Consider the following 20,531-nt stretch of genomic DNA (forward strand, 5'->3'; position numbering starts at 1 on the left):
AAGCTGGAGGAAGGATTATTACTGGGACCCTGAGACATAGCCTTATTCTGAGGGCTGATGGAAACTATGATCTTTAGTGACAGAATAGTTTCTTGCTTAAGATCCCAGGTGACTGAAACTCAATGGAAAGGGAAAAAATAAGAAAATCTTTACAGCATCTTCTGTACATTAACAGCAGGAGTAGAAGGATATAAAGTGAACCTGGAAGGATAAATTGATGGAGTAACATTTCCCCTGTAAGGTAAAACAGCAGAAGTACATTAATATTTATACCATGACCTCAGTTCCTTCATAGGGAGACTGTGGCTTAGGAGAAGCATATATCATCATTCAACTAGTTTCCCCTGAAACTAGGCTCCAAAATAGCATTCAATGGCTACCTATTTTGCCATACTATCTTGGCTTCTAAAATTAGTTTGGAAATACTTTAGCATTCCCCATTAAGATGTGACTTGATTTTATCTGTCTGTGAAACTTTTCATTAAACCTACATTCTGAAATACTTATTGCTTCTCAGATACAGTTCTTAGCATTACCAGCATTTAAAGAATATCAACGAAATCAATTCAGTTTATTCCTGCCCACTGAAATACTGGTACAGAGCCTTCTTATTTTGTTTCTCTCATGATGTTACCTGAAAATCAAATGCTGGCTCCTTCTTTGCTCTTATTAGCATGGAGGCTATAATATTATCCGCTTTCTTTGTCTCTAGTGATTTCCAACAACAGTAAGGGAAAGAATCAGGAAATTAATTCTTTTCATCTTAAATACTTTAGTCTCTTTCTTTTCCAATATAAGTCATGATAGATCAGACTTGCTAGTGGTTTTATAATGTCCCTTATAATCTCACCAGTGTGTTCACTCCAATATTTTTTAAGCTCTTTACCATTTGAGGGGTAATTAAAGTATCCAGTGACATCAAAAAGTCTCTCCCATTGGCTTTGCTATAGTGTTTAAAATTCAACCCATTGGAGAAATTTCTCTGATATAGAAATTCATCTCCAGAAAACTTTTGTTAATTGAACTTAGATTACCTAAGACAAGTTACATCTTGATACATTTACTAATCAGCTTCAGTATCATCATGAATTAAGCAGGAGCCATGGGTGTTTAGACCCACATTCTTATTTACAGCAGCTAAATGCTTAACCTTCAGGCAGAGGAATTAACTCTAGTTCTTATAGTCAACATACTTCTAGTTAGATTTAAGAACCAAAAGAGCATAAAAATTACCTATCAAAAATTCTTATACCATATACATACATCACTAGCTGATATGTATTCTCTTATCTGATGATTATGCCCCATGTATCTCTGATTTCAGTAAGTACTTAACAAAGACCCTTGGATAAATATATGGACTAATAACCTTTCATAGGACTAATTCAGGGGAAGTTCACAACTAGAGGCAAGGTCTAGAGATGCAACTGTGTAACTACAGGCAAAAGAGACCAGATATATAGTATTCTATAATATATATTTATATGTAAATATATTATATAGAATATATAATTCTATATTAGGTGTTAACAGTTAAGTTCATAAGAGAAAACTGTATGCTATAGGCACATTTTGTCCTTCTCCCCAATTAAAAAACTATTGAGCCTTAACTTTACATCGATGCCTTATAAGGTACAGGATTCAAAATTATTGATTGATATTTCTTTTATGGGACTGGTAACTCACACTTTTTTTAACATATAAAGCAATATTTTAAGCTTTTGGTAGTTGAGGGCTAATTTAATCCTCATAATAACTCAATGAAGTAGATAACATTATCATCTCCACTTTATAGAAGGAGACAAATTATTGGAGAAACTCAGTAATTTATTCCTGAATTGAGAAGTGGCCAACCTAGGAATTAACCCCTGGAAATCTGATGCAGAAGATTTAGATTTAACTTCTCTTGCTACACAAGCTCTAGGGTCATGGGGAATATATCCAGCTGCACAGACAAATGAGTGCTACTGTGCAAACCAATCAGAGCATCTTCCTCCCACTTTTTTGCTGTAGTCTCAGTATGTAACTGCAACCATAGCAGTCACTATTACCATGAATCCCAATATGGGCAACAATAAATGTCATCTGTGGGAATTTGATATAAAACATCTCTTCCCTTTCCTGCCTTTGGAAAAACATCCAGAGCAAGATGAGTCATGGCAAAGTATTCCCTGCTGTCAGTCATCTGCTGCAGACCCACGCAGCAGGCAGCCTTAGGGAACTGGGAACATCTGTAGTAGCCATATGCCCCAAGCCCTGCAGTCAAAGCCAGGGTAGGGTGTTCCCCACTAACAGTGGTAATACAAAACCCAATGGGAAGAGGAGGCACTGTTGTCGCTAGTTTTTCAAGACATCTTTTATGCTCCCCCACTAATTGATTAAAATCACTATAGACATATAAAAAAAAACTAATAATTTCAAGTTACAGTGGTCAAACAGCATAGGAATTTTTGTGAGAGGAAGAGAAGTGCAAGATAACAAAAAATTTACCTTTGCTTTCAACATTTTGTACCTCTACACATTTGTCCCTGACATACCCAAAGAATCTGATGGTAACTCTAATGAGGTTTGTACCCATCGCAAGGAATACTCCCAAAAGGTCAGAGCCCCTTTCAATGATTCATTTGTTGTTTTGACACGTTTCTTTTTTGTGTGTGTTGTGTAAAGTGTAATGTCCAACATGTGAGCTGAAGTGCAATCATGGAAGAATGTAGAGCGCTGCATATCACTCACACAAAGACAGGGCCTAGCTCAGTTGTGCGAAGACATTGGCATGCACTAGACCACCTAGAACAGAATCCCCACTTTCCAAAAGATGAGCTGTGTGGCTTGGGGAAGTCAACATTTATGATCAACATTTATGATCAGGAAGTTTTGGGCATATTTGAGACCATTTTTAATAACTTTTATTTTTTTATGCCCAAGTAATATTCATGTTCTTTTCACTTCAGAGTTCAAATTATATATATTTCCTTAAGATTCTCTTGTGGATTCTATAAGAGAAAGCATGTACAAGATGCACCCTACTAACTGGCACAAAACTGTTGCTTAGGGCTGGGGATGTGTCTCAAGCGGTAGGGCGCTCGCCTGGCATGAGTGCGGCCCGGGTTCGATCCTCAGCACCACATACAGACAAAGATGTTGTGTCCGCCAAATATTAAAAAATAAATATTAGAATTCTCTCTCTCTCTCCCTCTTTCTCACTCTTTTTCACTCTTTCTTTAAAAAAAATGTTGCTTAATAAAAGCTATTATTAAAAAAAAAAAATACTAGCCATGGGGACAATTAAATTGGTTGCCCAGGGCACTCATTTTGCACTAGAGGCACCACATTTCTTTATTGCTCACACTATCCCTCAGCCTGAGAGGCTTTTCCTCTGAAGTTCCACATGTCACAATCATTTAAGACTAGACTAAATGATGCTTCCTCCACAGAACTTTCCATTTCCCTGAGAGGAATTATTTTCCTCTCCTCAGACAATCCATCACACTTCCAAGAATGTTTTCTTCTTTTGATAAAATATCCCTGTTTTCAGTCATACTTGTAACCTCTATAATTTTTAGAACAGTACCTCGTAACATTCTTGTTAAATTTTATCAATTTAAAATACATATTACATATTTTAAGTTGCATTTACTCATCCTGAGATGAGCTCTTATTATTTTGTTACTTTTTCCGTGTTCCAATTTTGCAAGGATTGTAGGGGAAATGTAGATCTGTTCAACAATCACACACACCTCATGGACAGAGTATGCCATGTACATGGCCATATATAGCCTCAGTTAGCAATGACATCCACACAATGGGTGGCTGTCTGCAGGGTTCTCCTTGCATTTTGACCTTGACAATCCTCTGCATGTACCATAGTGATAAGCAGATTTGCTCATATTCTGAGTCAGCTCAATCAGTTCAGTGTTAATGAAATTGACTGAACAAATAGCAATTTAGGCAGGTAAGACTGTTTTAAGTATATTTGAGGCTTTTAACATGAATATACCTTGTGAGAAAATGTGGAACTAAATAGCCAAATATTTACTTGGGCATAAAAAAATAAAAGTTATTAAAAATGGTCACAAATATGCCCCAAAACTTCCTGATCATAAATGTTGACTTGGCTTTCCAGGAGAATGAGTAGAGCACCATAAATCATCGTGGCTTGTTCTAAGACTCATATTTTCTGCTACACTTATTCAATACCAGAAATTCCAAACTTGAACAGGAACTAGGGCTGACAAGTGGGAAATAATAATAATCCATCTTAAGAGAAATGTGACTTATGGTTGAGACATGGTGTAAGACATTTTCTTTATAATTCCAATCACCAACTAATGTATCTGTGGTTTATCTCATATAGAAAAAAGAGCTGAATTGTGCTTTTTCCAATTATCACTTTTAAGTATAATAGCTGAGGATAAATGTTATCAAAAAATGTGTCAATGGAAAGGAGTGATAGTCAATAATAATTATAAATTCACATACACCTGCATTTTCTGAACAAAGGGGAATGACTCCTCATGAAACACAGTGAAAATATGTTTTGTGGATGTTACAGTTATCTCATAGAATTTCTGCTACAGGATATTAATGGATTATTGAATTAGGGCTTTTTGATATAAAATCTGATCTGTCTTATGAAGTATTAATTGGTCTTAGGATGTGAAAAACTCATTTTATTTAGCAATAATCTTTTAACTTAGAACAAATTTATAAGGGAATCATTCATGCAATATATGTGATCATATATGACAATGCTGTTTTCAGTGGGTTTTTGAGAGCTCAGACCAGAACCAGTACCATTCAAAATCTATTGAATAGGTGACCCTGGCCTTTGGCATTTTCTTTTCTCTCTTGGCCCATCCTTTGTTCACTATAATTCCTCCTTATCCAGCAAGCATCTAGGTAACCTATGATATTTACCCTCTTTCCTCTCAGGAGGTTGTCTTTAAAACAGAGTGACACAATGTGTCATTTTTCCACTCACATTCCAAGGGACTAGATGTTATGAATTTATCAAAAATTGGTTTTGAGAGTCAAATAAATTTGGGAAATGCTTCATTATGCAAAGGGAATTTACTTGTTTTTACAGAATTTCCCCAAACCTCTAATGTCATTAATGTGCACTGAGTACCCTCTAGAGCAGGACATTTCCTTTAGATAAGTTATAGAAATCCCTTTCCAATAGCATCCATTGACATCTCATTCTTTTTAGAATTATAGATGCAGGAGAAAGAGTAAACCAGGACAGGTCTGAGTTCAAACCCTGGTTCTAAAACTTACTTACAAACTTTGTGTGAAAATTTTCTCATAAGAAGCACCTGGCACATAGAACATATCAGAAAATAGGAGTAGCCATGATGTGATTATGTGGTTGTTAATAGTTGTGATTATAACATATAAGAATCCAGGGAGCAGAGTAGAGTACCCTTATTCTTGGAAAACCCCAAGTTTAAATAAAAAAGAAAGTAGATGGAAATGGTCAGAAGCCACTATAAGACTGAATGCACTAAGATAGTAACAGAAGGAATTCTTCCTAAGCCAGTAGTGCTGCAGACATGTGCAAGACTGTGAGAAAGAGATGAGAAGAGTTCAATTCGCAAGCTATTGCTTATAATAGATAAAAAAAAAAACCTCTTTTTGAATACAGCTGATCACAAAGGAATTGGAACCCAAGCCTTCTATCCCAGGAAGGAGACAAAGCACCTCAAGACCAAGAGAGATGGGAGACTATATGCATGGGTGTCTTAACATCTGTACAATGAGGATGAGAATGGAACCATCATCCTTAAGTTTTTATTAGGATGCAAATTATATTAAAGCATGTGAAGTCATGAGAACAGTGAGTGGCATGCAATAAATGATAGCCATTAGCATTAACCTTGTTCCTAAAATGTACTTTCAATTTCTGATCATGATACTCTTAGAAACGCAGAAATAAAGATGTGCACTGAGTACCCTCTACATATCAGATTCTACCAACTGTGGAGTTTTCCAAAACTACAAAAACAAGACAAACCTGAATCTCGTAAAAGTTACCTGGTATGTTTTTTAAAAACAATGGAGCAATCCACAGGACAGAAGAAATCGAAGAAATAAGCCACATGCCTTGTCACTAAGAGTTTAGGAGACATACTTTAGACATTAGATAATAAAAAGATCTTTCCTTCACCGAGTCCCTGCTGCAATTCAAATTGCTTTTTGATGCACCTGCTCATCTGTAGCCAAGGGAACTAACCCAATCTCTAAAGTTTCTTAAAAGATGAGTAACTCTATTGCATCACTGAATCTTTGAAGAAGTTTACCATGATTTGCAGTTAAGAAACAGATTTTCCTCACCCTAGTTAATAATAGTCACATTCATTTCTTTCTTTCTTTACTTCCTACCAGCCAAACTCTTTGCTGAATACTTTAAATATATTATCTCATCTCCCCTTCCCAGCAACACTCTGGCATAGGATACTCTTCTATTCCTCATTTTACAAATAAGGAAACAGAGTCTTGAAGAGATTAATTAAATAATCTGCCAAAGGCCCTTTACTGAATAACAGTAGAGTCAGGTCTGTCCACTTCTATGTATTACATAATGCTACACATCTAATAAATTTACTTCTCAAAGGCGCTGCCTTACTGTTTCAGAATATCTTAACTTTTTTAAAATAAGATGCAATTAAAAATAAATCATTTATCCTGTTGACATCTCAGACACTTACTACTGCATAGCAGAACATGAATGTGACAACCAGGTTTGTGCCAATTAGATTAGCTCACTTTTCAAATGGCAAGTAATACATAGAACGTCGCTTAGATATTCTGAAAGGATAATTCTAGCTTCACGTTTCTCCATTAGGATGTCAGATATCTAAATATGTTAATGATTGCTATGATTTAATTATGTTGGTGATTGTGTGTTAAGTCTATCTGTAGGTGATAATTAAGCTGAAGATGTTGCTTTAGAACTATTGTGTTATCAAATCACCCACCACCTTTTTGCAGCTTAGTCCTCTTGTTACAATGCTTCTCTATAAAACAGTTTTATTAACTCACATGGTTTTGTCCTATTTGTTTTTAGTAGGCACCTTTAGACTTAACAAGGTTACTAGTAAAATAAGAGAAATGACCAACTGTTTCATTGATGGCCTCGTGCCTTCCCCTACAGTCCAGTTTGAGTCTATCCATCAGACTAAAGGACTATATGTGCTCATTTGAACTAGCTATTCCATCTATTCTTGTTGATATAATATAGAGGCAAAGTTATTAAATTGTCTTTCTAAATGTATCTCTATCTCCTCAATCAAATAAACAGCTCCTTTGTCTTTCTTGCCTCAAAGACACCACAATTACCTACAATAGTCCATATCTGAGTGCACTGTATGCAAAAATACTTCTTTTTAAGATACTCTCCTGCTTCAGACAACCTGCCACATCCCTAATGTCAAAAGACTGACTTCCCAGGACATAAAAGGCAGTCAGAACAAGACCTTCTCCCACCCAGACCTCATCCATCCCTTCCCACTTAATATCATACATTCTAGTACACTTAGTCTATTAAAACCATGTTACTTAGCAACCTCACATGGATATTGTGTGTCTGTCCTTGTCCTTATAGCACCAAGATGATCCTCTGAAAGTGTGTGCCACAGCCTGTCACTGCCATGCTCCCCCATCATCCAGTGATGCCTGTTGTCAGTCCCTGTCACCACAGCACTTATAAGGCCATGCTTCCCCTGTCACCCTCCACACTTGCCTGCTCTCTCGCCCCTTCTGCAGCCATCCCCTGCATTTTACCCCTCAGCTTACTGTTTGGGCCTCATTGACCACTTGCCCTGACATGCTTCAGCCCTTGGGCCAGTTGTATTCTATTCCAATGGGAGTAGCAAAATACCACAGACTCCTGGCTTAAATAAATGTGTTTTCTCACAGTTCTGGAGGCTCGAAGTCCAAAATCAGGTGGTATTTCAGAAAAGGCTTCTCTTCCTGGCTGGCAGATACTGCTTTAGGGCTGTGTCTTCCCATAGCCATTCCTCCCTGCAGCTGTACTCCCAATGTCTCTTCCTCTTCTTACGAGGACAAAGCCAATTGAAGAAGATTCTGCTTTTATGACCTCATGTGACCTTGTTTATTTCCTTTAAAGATCTCATCTCCAAATACAGTCAGATGAGAAGTTAGAGTTACCACATGTGAATTCTGGGGCACACTAGTTCAGTTCATCAGAGGTCTTTATATGTGTTATTACCCTCCCTTTCCCCAGATGGCCTTATGACTCACTCCTTGTTTTTCTCAATTCTTTACCAAAATGTGATCTCCTCAACCAGTCCTTTCCCCTTCTATTAAAAGTTACAAACTTTCTCCTACTCTGGGTGCTCATTATCCTCTTTGTTTTCTCAATGACTTTCTATAATACTGTCAATATTTAATCTACTATTTATTGTTTCATTAATTTATTTATTTTAATTAGGTATATATGACAAGAGAATGAATTCTGACTCGTTGTACACAATTGCAACACAACTTTTCATTTCTCTGGTTGTACATCAATGTAGCAGAGCACCATATATGCAGCCATACATGTACCTAGGGTAATGATGTCCATCTCATTCCACATCTTTTCTGCCCCCATGCACCCTCTCTAACATCCCTCCCTTTGCCTAATCAAAGTTCCTCCATTTTTCCCATGACTCCCCCCCCCCATTATGGATCAGCATCCACTTATCAGAGAGAACATTTGGCCTTTGTTTTTTTGAGGATTGGCTTACTTTGCTTAGCATGACATTTGTATTTTTTTTTTACTTATTTTGTATCTCCCTTCTCCACAATATTGTAAATCACAGGATGGCAAGGATCCAAGACCAGTTCATTTCTGATGAACCCCTGGTGCTACAATAGTACCTGGCACATAGAAGGTTCTGCTTACTCGGTTTTGCAAATAAAATTATTTTGAATTTTACCAGTGTTCTCTAAATATATTCCTCCTTAGCTTTAAAAATGTTAAGTACAGTGTTTCCTGAACTCTTTGCACAATCACTCTATGGGCATCTTCCATTTTTATACTTCCAGGAATTCTATTCTGATGTTCTATTCTCGTGGTCTTTATTATATTGCAGATTCTCTCTGAGCTACATACTGCACTCTGGAGGCAGCCTTTCTTTATTGCTCCACAATTTAAAGATAGATACTATTGTCCTGAGTCCACAGAGAAAGAAGTCAAAACACAGAGAAGTTGTCATGTTTAGAACTTTTGTTTCTGACTCCAAAGTGCAACTTTTTGTAGACTATAGGCTATTAACCATCACAGTCACACAGACTATTCTGGCCAGGTTGAAGTTTCCCTTGGGTTATAGTTTAGATATGAGGTGTCTCCCAAAAACTCATGTGTTTGGCAATGCAAGAATTTTCAGAAGTGAAATGATTAGATTATGAGAGCTATATAACATAATCGGTGGATTAAGCCACTGATACAGATTAACTGGGTGGAAACCAGAGGCAGGTAAAGTGTAGCTGGAGGAAGTAGGTCACTGGGAGGCATGGCATTAGGGTTTATATTTTGTCCTTGGTGTCCTGAGCTCTTTCTGATTCCTAGCCTCTAGCTACGAAGTCAGCCAACCATGGACTGAATCTATGAAAACATGAGCCAAAATAAACTTTTCCTCCTGTACGTTGTTCTTATCAGGTCTTTTGATCACAGCGATACATATCTGACTGAAATACCACCTGTGAACCACTTTCTATGAACCATCTTACTGTCAGGGAGAATTAGAGGGAGTCATTAGTTTAGCAAATATTTATTGAGCTTCTCTTATGTGCTGAGGACTATTTGCATAGATCGATGATATGTTGTCTTTGCAGAATTTATAGGCTAGTTATAAATATACTGTAAAATGGAATACATTCATTGCTGTAATATTTGAAAAACATTGTGATGGATTCTAAAAGAGAGAGAAGTCTCTTCTTAGTCTGCTTTCCATATAAGGAGTGTGAAAAGAATATATATATATATATATATATATATATATATATATAAATAATGTCAAGTAAACTCTCCAGTCAGATTTTTCTTCTAGTTCTGTTCATGGTCTTCAACACGAGGTCTCTCCTGTTATTCAGGTCTCAGCTTGCTCAATGGCAACATTGATATTAGGACATTTCATTTGTAGAATTTGGACTGAGGAATGTCTGGAAGAACTTAGCTACATAACCAAAATAGTTCTTCTCTTGGAGGCTGCATTAGAGTTACACATTATGTTGACTCATTTTTCACTGCTTCTCTTAAGAAATTCTCCTATGAAAAACATTTTCCATGGCCCTACTTTTTTGATAGAATACAGTCTATAATATTTCACCTAGGAGTCCTAGAGGGAGGAGTAGAAGACTAAAGAGATGCTGAGATAAATAAATAAAAAATAAATGCTAGATACATAAATGACAAGGGCAGATTTTGCTAATTTCTCACCTGTGCCTCTGCCTGGCTTCACCATAAGTCATTCATGGCTAAGTGACTTTCTCCTTCTAGGAAGTGAAATGGTGCCTTTGCTCTTCTAACAGGACTTTCTGTTTGAGATAAGCATTGTTGCCTCTTGGATGAGGCCTTCGTATTCTGAGGTTGCAATGTGATTTTTTTTCCCTAGGGCAGGTCTCTAATGATATTTTTAATCTTCAAAGGGCCTCCCCAGTCTACTAAAAAGAAAGGAATAAAAACTGCCAAGCATTCACTGAACTGATCAGCTCAGAAAGGAATAATCTCTACTTGGTGCCCCAAAAGATAACTAAACCCCATGCTCTTGTGCTCTGTGGTTTTAAGAATGGTAAAGGGTTGGAGGAAACTACACACAGAGCATCAAGAGTTACCTTGCCCTCTGGAGACCCTTCAACAATAGGCCAAAAATAATAGCTCATATCATCAAGTTTCACTCCATGCCAAATACTTTTTTCTAAAAGTGTTACCTGGGTATGAGTTCTGCTGAACAGTGTGACGCTTCCACTGTGATAAAAATGCAGCTTTCTTTCTTTCTTCACCATCCCATGAACTTTGCTCACTGCGGGTAATTGACTATTGTGTTTAGAGGATGATATGGAAGACTTTCCTTTTGTTGGATCACTGCCAGGTAATAAATATTTCTGATCACTTTCTGTTGTAAAAACAGCCTCAGTAATAAAGGTACAACTTCCAACCTACTTCAGGTCAGTCTGCTGTGGGCAATGGGCCTCAACAATCTACACTTCCTCAACTCTCCATGATCTGGTTGCTAATTGCTCCCCTGTAAATAAAAAAAAAATAAAAAATAAAAGCTGAGAGAGAAGAAAGTTCATGGAGCTGGCCACATCTGTGGGCCCTCTCTGAGGTCTAGAAGATGGCCAGAGCTACATTATCTCTCCTAGGCTCTTGGGGGGACTTATGAGGAGCCCTACTGAGTCCCTTCTTCCTTTTAGGTACCCTTTCCCCCATGCTCTCTCTCCACAATTCGTTTCCAATTCCTTTATTTTGCCCCTGTCATCTGGTGTTTTGCCAACTGAATCTTACTCTGGAGTCCCTTGGACTCCGATCCCATGATAGCTCTTGATCTGAAGCATGGATCAAGCAGAGCAACCAAGCTCTTCCGGTGATACTGGTATGGTCCTATTCCAGTCATAATCTCCTTGGCTCTCCTGATCAAGAAGGCAGCCTGCATTTCTCTACATCTTCAGGGTTGAGGTCCCTTGCCCACAACATACCAGGTGTTCATTCAAAACGTCTTGTAAATACCTGTGCTCAGTGCCCCACCTGCAGGAAGCACATTTCATAAGTCTTGGGTAGGTCTTTAACAATCCTTCCATTTTAGACCTGAACCTGGAAGGTGAAAGCTACTAAGGTAAGGAGGGAAACACAGCAATTGTTGGTCTTCTCTGAAGAGTTCTCTTCCTCACTCCCCTCAACCACTCTTCTTTCCACTGCCAGTCTTTTTCACATTCTTGATGTAACGATTCTGCAGATTTCATTCATAAATTTGCACGTGTGGGGTGAAAGGAGGTCATTGTCACCTGTGTTCTCTAAAATATATTGTAATAGCATATTATATCAGTGAAAAAAAGAGAATCCCTTGATACTCTACTACACAATATTAACTCACTTGATCCTAGAACAAGTCCATGAAATAGAGATTATCCCTAATATACAGATGAGTAAACTGAGAGTCTTTGACATTTAGAAAATAGCTAGAGTTTTACTCAGTAGGTAAAGAATGGAGTCAGGACTCATATTTAGGAAGAGTAATGGAGAGCTTTTGCCCTTAAGCAGTAAGCTACATACAGATACTATGTGCATGGAAAATCAGTTAACACAGACATGAGGTGCATTTTTCTAAAGGGAGAAAAAATGAGAAAATTATGATGTCTTGGTTGGAATTAGATTTTTCTTGAGCCTTACTAATACTGAGAATTTATGCAAACAAAATTTGGAATAAATATATGTATGAATATAAATGTGCTGAAAAATCTCTAACCTAGCAAAACAAGATCTCCTAACTTTGGCATCTTTTTTCAGCTACCATTCCATCTTTCAGTTCATCTATTTAAACACTTCAAAAGAATTTTGTATAATTATGTCTATTTCCTATATTTTCATTCACTCTTGAATTCATTCTAAGTAGTTTCATAGCTACTCTTCTGCCAAAATATCTCTTGAGGACGTTACCTGGGATTCCATGATTTTTCTTGGTTCTCATTGTGCCTTTCTGCAAAATTTATTCAGTTTATCATACTCTCCTTTTGAAATACTTCCTTCTCTTCGCCCCTAGTACACCACAGCTTGATTTTTCTGCCTCTCACCGTCAGCTCCCCTCCAATTCTTTTAGGTTCTTATTTTTCTCCCATTGAATCCTGCAGTATCTCTGTGGTCACGTCCCAAACTTCTCTATCTATACTTATTCCCTAAGCAAACTCATCCAGTCTTCTTTCCAGAGTGGTTGTTCTAGTCTACAACCCCACCAACAATGTACAAGTATACATTTTTCCCCACAACCTTGCTAGCATTTATTATTATTTGTATTCTTGGTCATTATAATTCTGACTGCAGTGAGATGAAATCTTAATATAGTTTTGATTTCCCCGACTGCTAGAGATGATGTTGAATTTTTTTTTTCATATATTTGGTGGCCATTTGTGTTTCTTCTTTTGAGAAGTTTCTGTTTAATTCTTTTGGCCATTTATGATTGAATTGTTTGGTTGCTTTGGGTTTTTTTTTTTTTTTTTGGTGTTCTTTGTATATTCTTGTATATTCTTTGTATATTTTTGAGTTCTGAATATTAATCCTTTATCAGAGGAGTAGCTGGCCAAGATTTTCTCCCAATCTATAGGTTCTCTTTTTAAGCTTTTAATAATTTCCTTTGCTATGCAGAAGCTTTTTCATTTGATGGCATTCCACTTATTTATTCTTGATTTTACCTCTTGTGATTTGAGTGTCTTCTTGTTAAAGAAGTTGGTGCCAGCACCTAAGTGATGAAGTGTTGACCCTATGTTTTCTTATTGTAGTTGTAAAGTTTCTCATCTAATCCCTAAGTCTTTGATCCATTTCAACTTAAGTTTTCTGCAGTTATCGAGATTTCCCAGCACCATTTGTTTAAAGGCTGTCTTTTCTCCAATATATGTTCTTGGCACCTTTGTCAAATATTACACAACTGTAGATATGTGGATTTCTCTCTGTCTTCTATTCTGTCCCATTGGTCTTCATGTGCACTGTGGTGCCAATTCCATGCTGTTCTGTTCATACAGCTCTGTAGTATAATTTCAGACCAGGTATTGTGATGTCTCCTGCTTCACTTTTTTTTTTTTTTTTTTTTTTGCTTAGTATTACTTTGGCTGTTCTGAGTTTCTTATTCTTTCAAACAAATTTAAGAATTGTTTTTTTTTCTAATTCTGTGAATAATGTCATTGGTATCTTGATGGGATTACACTGAATCTGTATATTGCTTTCAATAGTATGAATATGCTGTTTCTTAACAAACACTATTGATTTCATTTGGATATAAGTTAAATTTTAACAAGCTCTAGACTTTTTTCTCTAGTTTTTTTTTTTAGTTCCCTGGTTTAAACATTATTGATTATTTCTATTTTTTTCTCCAGTGATAGATTGGTGCTTGCTGGATTATGTTTCCATTGCTTTTGTCCCCAATATTTCACCCAGGAAAAAATGTTTAGGAGTATGAGTGATGACTTCTTAGGGAAATGTCACTTTAAAAAAGTGTATATTGACTGAAGTTGGAAGTTGTGGAAGTTGGGAAGCTAAACTAGTTTTGCTCCATAAAATGTATTCTATTCTCCTCTTCTTCAAAGTCCCATGTATCTCCATTCATTGTCTTCTTTCCAGAAGGCTATGCAAGATGGATTGAGATATTAAATTTCAAACTAAAAGTGAATAGTATGTAAACTGAGTCTCCAGTCAACTGTAAAGGAGATACTTTGTTTATACTTTGTTTATTGGCAGTTCAGCCAATGCATAGAGCTGAACTGTTTTTCTGAAACAATATAATTTTATGATTTTCAATACTAGACAGCAAATTTGAAAGCATTTGTATTGAAAAACATGGTTTTCCATTTATTACACAAAACAAAATAACTCTATATTCTATTGCAGACCTATTGGCTTTCTGTCCTTAAATCCTATACTTATGGATTTCTCAGAAATCCATATTTTATATTTTGTTTTGCAATTAGCAGTGTACCCCAAATGTTGGAAGATTTGAAACTGTTAAGTATCAAATCTGTGAATCCATAATGATATTCTAAATGATCTAGGAAATGTCATTTTAAGTAGTAAAAACAATATGTATTTTGGCTCATTAGGAAAGTACATAATGGCTATTTCTCACAGCTCTTCAGACTCCCTGTTTAACCAATATGTATTGTGATGCCTGGCCTGAAGCACTTCTATATTTAGTTCTAATGGAACAGTCTTAAATTGCTTATTTTCTGTTTACTAAAGTCGGCCTGTTTGTTGCCATGGAAACTATGACAAGAGCTCTAGCTAACTATTTTATTAAATGAATTGAAGATATAGCTGAAGACAGAAGGTGCTGCATATCATTCTTAAAACATATTTTCCAACACTTGTAAAACTAAAGCCACCTTCATATAAAATATATGAATTCTGTTATAAATAAGGTCTTTTCCATTTCAAATTTGGGAGACTATCCATATGTGGAAATCTAAATTATAGATTTATAATAGACATCTCTAACTTACAAAGAGTCTGTGTTCTAAAAGTATATTCATAAATAAATTGGAAATTAAAATACATTTGCCCACTGAAACAGTTTCACAAATAATAATTAGATCTCCCACCCTCAAAAAAATATTCCTTGTGATGTCCTCAATCTAGAGTAGTATCAGAAAAAAAGCTTCTGATCTTAGTTCAGGCAACAGGAGGGGCCATGATGCAGTGGTTGGAAGAAAGGAAAGAGTTATCTCATACCTGATTTGATAGGTAGGACATCATTTGGATTACTAGCACCCACTGGCCCTTGCAGATGTTGGGGCTTCAACTGCATCTTTCTGTCACATGCCAGTGCTCCTGTTCCCAGCCTTCAGGTGTCCTAGGCACTTTCTCAAATTCCCTGTTAAGGTCAATGCCAGACCAGCCTGGCTGTCAACCTGTTTTTGCCCATACATTGAAATATCACTCTCTTCAAGATTCATGAAGATCTCAGCTAAGCTATTAAAAAAAAAAAAAGAAAGAAGTCAAAATACTATTTTGTGAGAGATCAAGAACCCTTCCTGAATAATTTGCATTTTAAATACATTTTAGAACCCAAACCAATCTCTGCCTTGTGAGATTTCCATCATATGAGGATGTGAGTAAACTGCTTTGAGATATTCCAAAAGGAAGGATGTATGTAAACTGCTTTGAGATAATACTAGAAGTCAAGTCCAAGGAGTCAGTCAGAAGTTGGATCATTTTTAAAAAGTCAGTGAGTCAACAGTATTGCATATATCTGTTGGAGGATCAGTGTTGGTAGTTGATAGTAATAGGGAACAAATGAATACAGTGATATAGACTGAAATTTGTTCTTATTTTCTAATATTAAAAAACAAATAAATGCATAATAATTTGGGCACTGTGAACTTTACACAATAATTGTAACATATATAAGTCAAAGACTATAATTAATTAGTTTATGTCCAAGAAATTAAAGAAAAAAAAGACAAAATTTGCTTAGTGTTTTAAAATCAAGATTTTACAAAATAGATTATTTTCATGTTTATATAGTCATACCTTATGTAAGTTCAGGTTCAAAGCAAATATATAAGGAAAGATTAAGAGCTTTTTTCTAAAAAAAATTAAATGATGCATTCTTCCCCCCCCCATATTTACTATTGTAGGGATGATGTAAAAGCTGAAGGGATTTACATTCTACTTTTCCAAAGTGTGGTAACGAAATTAGCCTGTAAACCATGTATGTTTCTACATACATAAGATAAATACATATGCAATAAAATATGAAGTGAAAATCAATTATTTTTATTTAATTTCAGTGGTTATCTAAGACAATTCTGTAAGATTGTATTTCAAATTTAGTATTACTGATAGTGTAAAATGAAGGCTTTTTTTAATCTAATACTTTATTTTTCATCTCCTTAGGGTCCACTTTCATTTGTAACACTCACGTAATTCCAGTGAAAAACCAAGAGGGTGTCGCTATGATGTTCATCATTAACTTTGAATATGTGACAGATGAGGAAAATGCTGCCTCCCCAGAGAGGGTAAACCCTATATTACCAGTCAAAACTGTAAACCGTAAGTAAAAGGCATAAAACTCTTGATGTTCTTGTAATAATTTGCATTTATTCTTCATTTTTATTCAGTTCTCAAAATATATTTACATTTGAAATAATATAGATCTATATAAGAAAGTCAAACTTGATATTACTCTTTGGTGCTTTAGGAAATTTATCAGCTGCTTTAGAAGTGATTTGATTTGGATATATAGTAATTTTTTTAACTAATCTTCTACTGAATTGTGTGTGTGTGTGTGTGTATGTGTATATATATATATATATATATATATATATATATATATATATATATACTTAAAGACAAAAGTATCTTCACAATTGTCGCAGGTGGGATTCGTAAGTCAAAGAGCTAATGCTATGTAATCTTTCCACATACTCCCAAATTCCTATATATATATATGATTTGAAGCATTGTGCATACCACCAGCAGTATATCATCCCTAATCCCCAGAACTCAGACAGCAGAATCAGTCTTCTTGAATTTTTTAGTCATTATAAGTGGGAAGGACCTCCATTAGCTGCAGCTTATGTTTCCCTTATTATGGGTGAGGGTCATATATTTAAGCACCATGGGCATTTCTCTTTTGTCAACTCTTCAGCTCCTATACACATTTTCTATTTCTTTTTTCTCTTCTTGTCAATTTCTAAAACAAGTTGCCAATAGCTTTCCCAGTAAATAATTTGGTTTTAACTTTGAATGGTCTTTTGTTGTTGTTGTTAAATAAAAGGGAATGGGAGTGAGTGTTGATATGGTTACTTACCAACTTTTTCCTTTGTTGTTTTGGAATTCTTGAGTCATAATCAGAAAATCTTCATTATTCCAAGGTAGTAAATAAATTTACTTTTTTATTGGAATCTATATGATTTCATATTTTAAAATGTGCAACATATTTTGCTTTGGGGTATAGTACATGTTTATATTTTTATCTGTGATTCTCAGTTGTTCTAATAGCATTTATTTAAAATTTTCACCAGAAATTTAAGATGTCACTTTTATCACTTTGGGGCTATCTCTGAACTTGTTTTTTTCTAATGGTTATTTATCTTCAGAATTATACTGTTTTACATATACAATTAGTGTTTGATCTCATTGATTGAGTTTAATTTTTAGGGTGTTTTTTTTTAGTCCATTTTCAATATGGACTTTATAAATAACTTTTATAGATTCAGAACAAAATCCTTTTGATATTTATATTGGATTCACCTTCACTTTATTAACTTGAGTATTTAAGTAATTATAATGTTGAATCATTTATTCTAAGAATATAAAATATATATTTACTTTTTTAAGTCTGAGTTTTATGTCTTTCAGGGAATATTTAAAATTTTTTCTCATTTGATTAATCTGCTTCATGGGCTTTAAATTGTTGTGTTGTTGTTGCTGCTGCCTGTGTTGCTAATATAAATCTTCTCTTTCATGATATCGTCTAATAATTTTTTTCATATATGAAAGCTGCTGATTTTTTCAGTTTGTTAAATTTATGTCCTACTATCTTAGCAAATTGTTTTAGTTCATAGTTTCATATACATTGATTCTAATGAGCTTTTAAAATATTCTATTATATGAAATAGAGATTTTTTTTTGTTTCCAATTTGGGTACATCTCTTATCTAAATGTGCTGGCTATTACTTCCAATATATCATTAAAAGAAATTATCTGTGAACATTATCATGCCTTGTTCCTGATGTTTGTGTATATGCCACCAGTGTTTCCCAATCACTCCAATGATGGCATGTGGGTTGAGTTGCATGTACTTTGTAATTTTAAGGCAGTTTCCATTGACTTTCATTTATTAAGAAGGGATGTTCAAATTTGTACAAGTGCTTTTTAGCATCTCTGGTAATTGGTAATTGGTAATTCCTCCTTTCTGTGGTATTTTATAAATGAAGTTACAAACATGGAATCATTCTTACATCCCTGAAAGAACATAATATATTTCATTTTGCAATATGCAATATTCTCTCATCTAATAGTAACTTAGAATTCTATATCAATATTCATTAGGAACATTGAGGTGTAATTTTTGCATATAATATGCAATTTTCTCAGGTGATTAATTCATTAAAAATAGTTTGGAGTTTCTCTGTTTTCTTTGCTGTGGAATCATTAAAACAGGAGATAATCCAGAGTTTCAAAATTAGATGTGGTTGGTTTCCCTGTGAATTCATCTACTGGTATTTATTTGTAGAGTAGCTCTTTGACAAATTTGTTCATCTTTCTAGAGACTGATCTAAACAAAATATCATTTTTTTTTTGACTAGGGTTGGTTTTGACAAATTTCATTTCCCTGGAAATATGTATTTAATTTTGATTTTTTTTTGGTGGGGGGGATACCAGAATTTGAACTCAAGGGCACTCAAACACTGAGTCACATCCTCAGCCCTATTTTGTATTTTATTTAGAGACCAGGTCTCACTTGAGTTGCTTAGCACCTTGCTTTTACTGAGGCTGGCTTTAAACTCGCTATACTCCTGTCTCAGCCTCCAGAGTCTTTGGGATTACAGGTGTGTGCCACCACGCTCAGCTAACATTGATATTTGTAAAATCTGTTTTAATAGAATTTTGCAAAACAAATTTACGTTTCCAAACTTTCCTCTGTTCTGGTTATTTCATTCCTTAAATTTCTCATTTTTTAGTTTTATTTTCTCCATTTAGATTTTTAATAATTAGTGACTGCACTTCCAAAGAACTAAATTTTTATTAATTTTTTAAATTCTGTAATATTTAAGCTCACAAAATTTTGCTTTTATCTTTATTAATTCAGTTTTTATTTGGTTATTTTATTGTATCTTTTCCATTTATTGGTTTATCTTTAAAAATTAATTTCTTAAATATGATTTTAAGGTCATATATCTTTTCAAATTCATATAAGCTATATCTTATCAATACAGATATGTAATATTTTCAGTATTTTTTCCTAAAATATATGGAACCTTTGATTTCTTAGTTTTTAACTCAAGAGTTCTTTACTGTGGATAGTTTTTAATTTTCCAGTAGAAAAGGTATTTTTACAAAGTATTATTTTTGTTAATAACTACTAGTTTTACTCTTTTAGATTCATAAAATGTTGTGCACATATATTTCTTATTTTGTAATTTTCTAATATTTGTTTTTTGTTTTATTATTTTATCAATTTTCATGAGTGTGAATGTGTAATAAAAAGAGTATACTATTAAAGAATATCTAAGTATGTGCTTTGCTGTCTACTTTTTTTTTTAAAGAGAGAGAGAGTGAGAGAGACAGAGAGAGAATTTTTTAATATTTATTTTTTAGTTTTCAGCGGACACAACATCTTTGTTTGTATGTGGTGCTGAGGATCATACCCGGGCTGCACGAATGCCAGGCGAGCGTGCTACCGCTTGAGCCACATCCCCAGCCCTTGCTGTCTACTTTTTAAAATTATGATGCTGTCTATTACTTTTACTTACATTCTGTCTTTCAGATATGTTTTGGACTTTAAAATATACTCTTCTATTTTTAGGTTGTTTGTATTTCTCCTCATATTTCCTATAATTTTATTAATAGTACTACCCGGTACTTATTTCATTGATGTTCACATTTTATAAATATTCATATAAATAATTTAATATTATTACTGTAATTTGGGCTTTACTAGTAAAAAAGCTATATTTTATGTTTAATAATTTTCCATCTCAGTTTTTTGGCATCTTAAATATGACACTTGGATCTTTTTTCACCTTTTTTTCCCTATATTTTAAAAAGTACCTTTCAGTCTTTGTTTTAGTTTTGTCTTTTTTATGTAATGGTAAGT

General features: G+C 34.8%; 1 protein-coding gene across 2 annotated transcripts in view; it reads left to right on the forward strand.

Moving 5' to 3' along the window:
• The window catches only part of Kcnh7 (potassium voltage-gated channel subfamily H member 7), a 456,737-nt gene that overhangs the window by 295,147 nt on the left and 141,059 nt on the right, over nt 1–20,531 (forward strand). For both annotated transcript variants that reach the window (XM_076866090.1, XM_076866091.1), the window contains exon 3: nt 16,604–16,759. In XM_076866090.1, the coding sequence (XP_076722205.1) occupies nt 16,604–16,759 (156 nt within the window). The remainder of the gene's footprint in view (nt 1–16,603; nt 16,760–20,531) is intronic.

Source organism: Callospermophilus lateralis, chromosome 9 (genome assembly GCF_048772815.1).
Source record: "Callospermophilus lateralis isolate mCalLat2 chromosome 9, mCalLat2.hap1, whole genome shotgun sequence".
NCBI classification, from domain to species: domain Eukaryota; kingdom Metazoa; phylum Chordata; class Mammalia; order Rodentia; family Sciuridae; genus Callospermophilus; species Callospermophilus lateralis.